The sequence below is a fragment of the Notothenia coriiceps genome, unplaced genomic scaffold (genome assembly GCF_000735185.1).
Source record: "Notothenia coriiceps isolate Sejong01 unplaced genomic scaffold, NC01 NC01_scaffold00006734, whole genome shotgun sequence".
Lineage (NCBI taxonomy): Eukaryota > Metazoa > Chordata > Actinopteri > Perciformes > Nototheniidae > Notothenia > Notothenia coriiceps.
This window is the reverse complement of record NW_011339435.1, coordinates 8,295-15,455: the sequence shown is the minus strand read 5'-3', so window position 1 is coordinate 15,455 and position 7,161 is coordinate 8,295. Positions and strand designations below refer to the sequence as shown.

At 42.7% G+C, this 7,161-nt stretch overlaps 1 protein-coding gene and 1 long non-coding RNA gene across 2 annotated transcripts in view; one reads left to right on the top strand and one right to left on the bottom strand.

The window, feature by feature from the left end:
* Window positions 1-742: 742 nt before the first annotated feature.
* Window positions 743-6,655, bottom strand: LOC104943761 (uncharacterized). Its single transcript, XR_798150.1, has 3 exons — window positions 6,645-6,655; window positions 2,945-2,947; window positions 743-882 (listed from the first exon to the last, which is right to left on the bottom strand). It is a non-coding gene; the product is annotated as an uncharacterized lncRNA (long non-coding RNA).
* Window positions 1,140-7,161, top strand: part of herpud1 (homocysteine-inducible, endoplasmic reticulum stress-inducible, ubiquitin-like domain member 1) — a 13,013-nt gene continuing 6,991 nt past the window's right edge. The window contains exons 1-6 of the mRNA XM_010769227.1: window positions 1,140-1,509; window positions 2,094-2,171; window positions 2,520-2,597; window positions 3,425-3,621; window positions 4,430-4,534; window positions 5,215-5,586. Of these exons, the coding sequence (XP_010767529.1) occupies window positions 1,357-1,509; window positions 2,094-2,171; window positions 2,520-2,597; window positions 3,425-3,621; window positions 4,430-4,534; window positions 5,215-5,586 (983 nt within the window). The 5' untranslated portion in view covers window positions 1,140-1,356. The remainder of the gene's footprint in view (window positions 1,510-2,093; window positions 2,172-2,519; window positions 2,598-3,424; window positions 3,622-4,429; window positions 4,535-5,214; window positions 5,587-7,161) is intronic.

Sequence of the window (7,161 nt, the reverse complement as noted above, 5' to 3'; positions counted from 1 at the left end):
GCGCTGCATGTCAATAAGTTCCAGTGTATATTTCCCCTTGTCGATGCAGGGGACCGCTTCCTTTGCTCTGGTTGATACATCCCCCTCTATTGCAACAGTGAAGGGGTCTCTGGCAAAGCCCATCATCACCTCTGTGGGCAGAGCAAGTCCATCCAATCGACCGGCAAAGTTCTCTTTCAACCTCGCAATGAAATCTGTCATCACATCCGTGATTTGTGCCGGAGATGTGATGTGTTTGGGGAGCGTCGGAAAATGCAGTATCCGACCCGTGCTCAAGTCGGTCGCGAAAAGGTCCAGCTTGACTTGGATCTGCTCCACAAGATCAATGACCGTTTTGTCTCTGTTTACGCTTCAGAGTTGAGAGAGACATGTTTTAGAGTTGCTATCATAGGACCACCGTTACTAGCTCCACTAGATGCACTTTCAAAAAAACTTGCTGCGTTGTGGTTTGGTGGTTTATATGCAACGTGGAGTGTTGCGTTCATGGTCTGTACTAGTGTAGGAATTTGGCTACGGGAGGCTGGGCAACTCGGGAGTTGGTTCTGGGCCACTCGGGAGTTGGTTCTGGGCCGCATCTGGCCCGCGGGCCGCCAGTTGAATAGGCCTGGCCTAGATGTTAGGTCCACCCCCCACTTATAAAAAAAATAGCACTTTACCCCTGCTTAATCCTATAGGATAGGCTATGCCGTGAGCTGATTATCGAGCCTTCATTGTACAGTCGCGGGCTAACTGTGTATGTGCGATGGGGAGTGTTGCAGTAGAACATTCAACTGTCTGTAGCCCGGGAGGGACATTAATGGGAAACCCTAAATGTTTGAACATCCTCTATGAAACGTGAAGCTTCCCCACAGCACCCCCAAAAGAAAATATCTGGCGCCGCCACTGATCGGCTATAGAATACATAAACAGCTGAAATCAATTTTTTCAAATCGGGGAAACTTACTTAGTTACTCTTACACCTACGTACTTTTCAGTTGGTAAAATTAAATCAGATTAAGCAAACTCATTACTCCATTAGTTATTAAATAAACGATCTTCATAATGAATTATTGCGCATGCTCATGCCCACGGGACAAAGGTTTATTGAGCAGCTTCCACGTCTGAGCCGGAGCGCAGTGTAACCAATCAGCAGCGGCCACAGAGTGTTCTGAGACAACCGACAGCCCGCCCCTTCGCTGAAGTTGCTTATACCAGACAGCAGGAAGACTTTTAGCACAAGTTTCTGTTTAGACAAAATCATTTTCGTCGTTTCTTCTATATGCAGACTGTATCAGCAGGGCTCTTTCTTTTTTGACAACTACAGTTGTAGTGAGTCGACAGTATCACCCGTAGACTACAAACTGAACGATAGTAAACATGGATGTGGAGGACACTGAACAAAAGACGATAACTCTTTTGATAAAAACGCCCAACCAAGCTCAGGAGGACCAAGCCGTGGAAGGCGTCTGTCCGAACTGGACTGTGAAGGATCTAAAAAGGCATTTGTCGATCGTTTACACAACTAAACCGGTGAGTTATTATGAAGCGGATAAGTTAGCTTGCTAATGTTAGCGAGGTGAGGCTCCTGACAGGCTGTGCTGTGGAATGTCTTGACTCTGAGTGACAGGCTGAACAGGTTAATGTGGCTGAACCTTTATACAGTCTATGGGCTGAACCGGCTGCATCAGGGCTGGGAGAAACATATATTACCTAAATACATCATTTAGAAAAGTTATGATAAAATATACTTGTATATCATTAGTGGTGGGTGATATGTGCAACATCTCATATCACAGTGTATGTCATTGTATATAATGGTTACTATATATATATATCTATGATTTCAAAACCCTTGTGTACCTTACCATATTTCATTATTTTATTTATTATTTGGAACTCCTGTTTCAAAACAGTAAAACAAGGCCAACGTTTATAGATAATAAATTACACTTGTATGTTATATACCACTTAATTATGTGTTACAAATCTATGCAGGTCTATGCACTGGATTTTTCCCGTTTACACTACTATGTAAATTTGTTTGTATGTAAATATGCCACCCTTGTAGTCTCTTCGCTCTGTTTGTGTAACTGACTAAACGTGTTTCTCTGTAGGCTACAAGTGACCAGAGACTGATCTATGGTGGTAAACTGCTGCCAGATCATCTGCCCATTAAAGACCTCTTCAGACAGGTATGTGACAGCATATGGCTCTGTTTACTGTACTTTGGCATGTGTTCTTTGGGAGAGTTTTTCACTTAATGGGCCTAATGAAAAGCGGTTGCTTCAGATATTGTGGCATATGTTTTATATTGGACTATATAACCAAAACTGACTCCACTTAGCATTCTTAGTAAAAATATTGTCTTTAAATTAAGTACGGGTGTATGAAGAACACAACAGTGTACTTCAAAGTTAATTGATTGTCAGAACAACATTTCATCTTGATTGGGCAAAATGCTGTCCAACGTAAAGGCTTGAATATAGCATTGTGATTTACCATGTAGCTTTTCTAATCAGACATTTATGTCCGTTTCTCAGACTGACTCGTTTCCCACACTGCACCTGGTGTGTGCTACTAGGACTCCGGCCCAAGGCCCCCTGGGAGCTAGACCTAAGGTAAGAGTAGTCACACTGAACTATTCTCACAAGCTCAACAGAATCTTCCCAGTTATTTTTCAAGTGGGAAGCGACGTGTCTTTTCGTGACAGCAGGTGTTTGTTCCGAGCACACAATAGATGTCATGCGTGCCCAAGGACATTTCAGCAGGAATCACACGGGTGTGTGTTGTTAGTCACTGTCAACATGACAGATTCCCTCCTTGTGTTTTTGTTAATCTGCGGGCCACACATCCATGTAATGCAGGTACAGTTGTCAGCTAAATAACACAGGTAAGAGGTCGGTGGCGGATCTAGAACAATTATTGGCTTGGCATGAAGACTTTAAGGGGTAGCAGAAATATATACATGCTTATTTAATTGCCAACATTCACATCTATCAATATGAGCTTAAAGAAATCCCTGAAATTATGATATTTTAACACAGGAACATAATATTGTTGTGGCATATGCCACCAAAAGGTGGCATTAGATCTCAATGTGTTGTTTTCTTTACTTATATACAGCCTTTTCAATGTTATTGTCTCATTCTATATCTCGTCTTGCATTAGAATACTCCCACTACTGAGTGCAACTGTTTCACTTCCGGGCTCATCTTTCAGAACACAGCTACTCTTTAGAGATACAAAGTAAAGCTTATGATACCTGGCCTTAGTTTCACAACCCTGCTCTGCTAAACCAAAGCTACACAACCTCCAAGTGCTTTTACACACTGGACCCTAAAGCTTATATCTACAGACGTATGAAAGTATATCTTCTGTAGTGCTGAGGGACATCCAATATATTGCTTACATTTGAAAAAAGTTCAAACTGTTGTTGCCTCTGCAGACCAAAGAGACGGAGCAGCCCGTTCCCCCCCGTCCTCAGTCAGGCTCTGGTCCTCCGAGTCCTTCTGGCCCCTCATCCTCAGTCCAACCCCCCAGCTCACACTCACTGAGGCAGAGGAGGCAGACCTCTTCACCTTCAGCTGCTGCAGCTCACACACCAGCCCCCTTGTCTCCACCAGCATGGCCTGCTGCTCCAGTGTAAGTCATACAAGAAGAAATGATGCATCTTCTTAACTGTATTAGATTGCATTGGCATGGCTGGACATCAACAGTTTAGGAGTATGCCAGATATGTTCAGGAAAGTTCTTTCATAACAACTATTCCCACACTATCTCTTCCTTTTAATATTTGTTCTCTTCTTCCAGGCAGTTAGTTGCTTCAACAACAAGGCCCATCTACTTGTATATAACTTGTACAATTGTTGTGAGGTGGGGTAGGTCATTTTGGAAAAACCAGCTCGAGTGTGCTTGAATTTGAAAATACACAGCCGGAAAAAATCTGCCACTTCCTTACAGAGCCCCTCCTCCAACACACACAAACGCACACATGACCAATGAGGGCACGAGATAAGTTTGTGCACAGATGGAAGGCTGACAGGCAGGTAGGCCATCCAGTTACTTAGCCGGGCCGGCTCAGATGATTGGTCGTGCTTTTTACAGTACTACGGCTTCCACAGTTGACTTTTTTTAATGGATTTTTTGTCAAAGCACTTCAGATATTCATTGCTATCGAGATGTTAAGAGTATTCCATGGAATATAACAAAAAGTGTATCTCGAGCCGGTTTCTCAAACTTACCTACCCCACCTTTAATAGTTTTTATGACATTTTTATATTTGCTCATATTTGTATATATCTTACTGTGTTTATGTAGGAAACGATATACTCCAAATCAAACTCCTTGTATTTGAAAACCATCTTGGCATAGACCATATTGTTGTTCTGGTTCTTTGACTGCTGTGTTTGGTATCGGTGTGAGCGGATGTGAACAGTGTGTTTCTCCTTCAGGCCTCCACAGATGCTCCAGCCAGCCTTCCCCACCTACTCTCTGTACAGCCCCCAGCAGCTCATGTGGCTCCAGCATGTTTACGCCAGACAGTATTACATGCAATAGTACGTTTTTATTTATACCACTTTACCATTGGTGTGAGTTATCCTTTAGCCTCAGTCTCATTGTGGATGCCTTTGTCCTGCTATGTTTCCTTTTCTTTGTGCATCATTTACAATAATAAAAAAAAAACACCCTTCAAATCTCCAGAGCTACAGAGCTTCATAAATTGTGCTCCGTAGTATCATTTCACGATTAATGGTTTCTCATGTAACTGTCTCCTGACATTTTTATATTAATGTTGGGGTCATATTTGATTAGCATTTTATATTTTGAAGTGGAGGTCCTTCCTTTTTTACAATTTTGCCAAATCAACTTCTTAAAAACTAATGACCAGATCTACTATCTAGTTAGGTGTCTTATTTTTACAGTATATTGAAAGAGTCTCTCTGAGAGACACATTTAAAGCATTATCTAGGGAGCTGGTGTAAACCTTCTAAAGTGTATCCCTTCTATAATATATTAATTTAACTAATTAATTCAGAATTAAATATATATATTTGTTTTTTTATGCAAGATCTAAACATTGTTCTTCTGCATCTTCTACACAGGTTCTTTTAATTTATCTGTTCTTTCTAAATGTTTTGTAGCTGTTGTTCATTGTTCTCAGCTTATTATGAATATAATATTCTACTCTTCCCCCTTCCAGTTTCTAACCCTCCTTATGTTTACCTCACACTGACAGCCATGCAGCGCTGGCCGCAGCAGGCACTCTACCATCAGCACCAGCTACAACCATTGGCCAGTACCCTCCTGTTCCCGCCCACCAGGTACCTGTCCCAGCCCCATTGGCCAATCAGAACCCCATCGAAAACCTGCCTGCCAATCAGAACCCAGTGCAGGACGGTGCTTTCATCAACCCTGGGGAGGCCAACCAGAACATGAGGATGAACGCGCAGGGGGGGCCGGTGATGGAGGACGAGGACGACGTGGAGCGTGATTGGCTGGACTGGATGTACTGCGCTGCCAGATTTGGCGTTCTGCTCATGATTGTGTACTTCAACTCCAACCTGAGCCGCTTCCTGCTGGTGATGAGCACCCTGCTCCTCATGTACCTGTAAGTTCCACCCGTCCCTTTCTACTTCAACTTTTACATTTTCAGGTCCATTCTGGCTCATATGCTTTCCCTGCACTCTTGTGGGTCTACAAACGTCCTTTAAATCCCTCCAGTGTGGGGCTCTGAACCTCAGTGGCTCTTATCATCTGCTGCTGTTGGCTTCCAGAGCCTCCTCCAAAAGCATCAACTCCATCTTCATATTCATATTTTAATCAATGGCCTAATAGGAAGTAGGGATCTTTGAGTTGTCAACTGAAGCCTGTATGTATTCCATTTAAAAAAAGAAGAAGAAGAAAAGACTATTAAATAATTAGGGTATATTTAGTGTTGTAGTCAAGACCACCTTAACCGAGACCAAGTCAAGACCAAGACCGGAGTGTGCCAAGACCAAAACTTCAAGAGGTCGAGACCGAGTCAAGACCAAGGCAGGGCGAGGCTACTGTGAATCCAACACTACACGATACACTTACAATACCATGTGTTATACCTCATTCACACCAATGGTGTTTCAGGGCCGTTTCGGAGCTGGAGCTTGAAAAGCACCGGGTTTTCCTGTTCAGACCGCAGCGGAGCAGCCTCTTAGCTCCGGAATCCGGAGCACCAAAAAATTGTCCGGCCAGAGCAAAAGCACAACATACGTCACGCTTACGTCGAGGCGGGGGCAGGGGCAGGGGGCGGGATCAACTCCTGAACAACAACAAAAAGCCTGCATTTTATCCAGTTTGTATACAACGATGGAGAAACTTAACAAGAGTTTCAGAGTCTCAGTGTTTCTGCCATAGACTGTATGTAGTGGGGCAAAAAAGTATTTAGTCAGCAACCAATTGTGCAAGTTCTCCCACTTAAAAAGATGAGAGAGGCCTGTAATTTTCATCCTAGGTACACTTCAACTATGAGAGACAAAATGAGAAAAAGAAATACAGAAAATCACATTGTCTGATTTTTAAAGAATTTATTTGCAAATTATGGTGGAAAGACACCTGTCCACAACCTCAAACAGTCACACTCCAAACTCCACTATGGCCAAGACCAAAGAGCTGTCAAAGGACACCAGAAACAAAATTGTAGACCTGCACCAGGCTGGGAAGACTGAATCTGCAATAGGTAAGCAGCTTGGTGTGAAGAAATCAACTGTGGGAGCAATTATTAGAAAATGGAAGACATTCAAGACCACTGATAATCTCCCTCGATCTGGGGCTCCACGCAAGATCTCACCCCGTGGGGTAAAAAACATCACTGCTCTAGAGGAGATCTGCATGGAGGAATGGGCAAAAATACCAGCAACAGTGTGTGAAAACCTTGTGAAGACTTACAGAAAACGTTTGACCTCTGTCATTGCCAACAAAGGGTATATAACAAAGTATTGAGATGAACTTTTTTTATTGACCAAATACTTGTTTTCCACCATAATTTGCAAATAAATTCTTTAAAAATCAGACAATGTGATTTTCTGGATTTTTTTTTCTTCTCATTTTGTCTCTCATAGTTGAGGTATACCTAGGATGAAAATTACAGGCCTCTCATCTTTTTAAGTGGGAGAACTTGCACAATTGGTGGCTGACTAAATACTTTTTT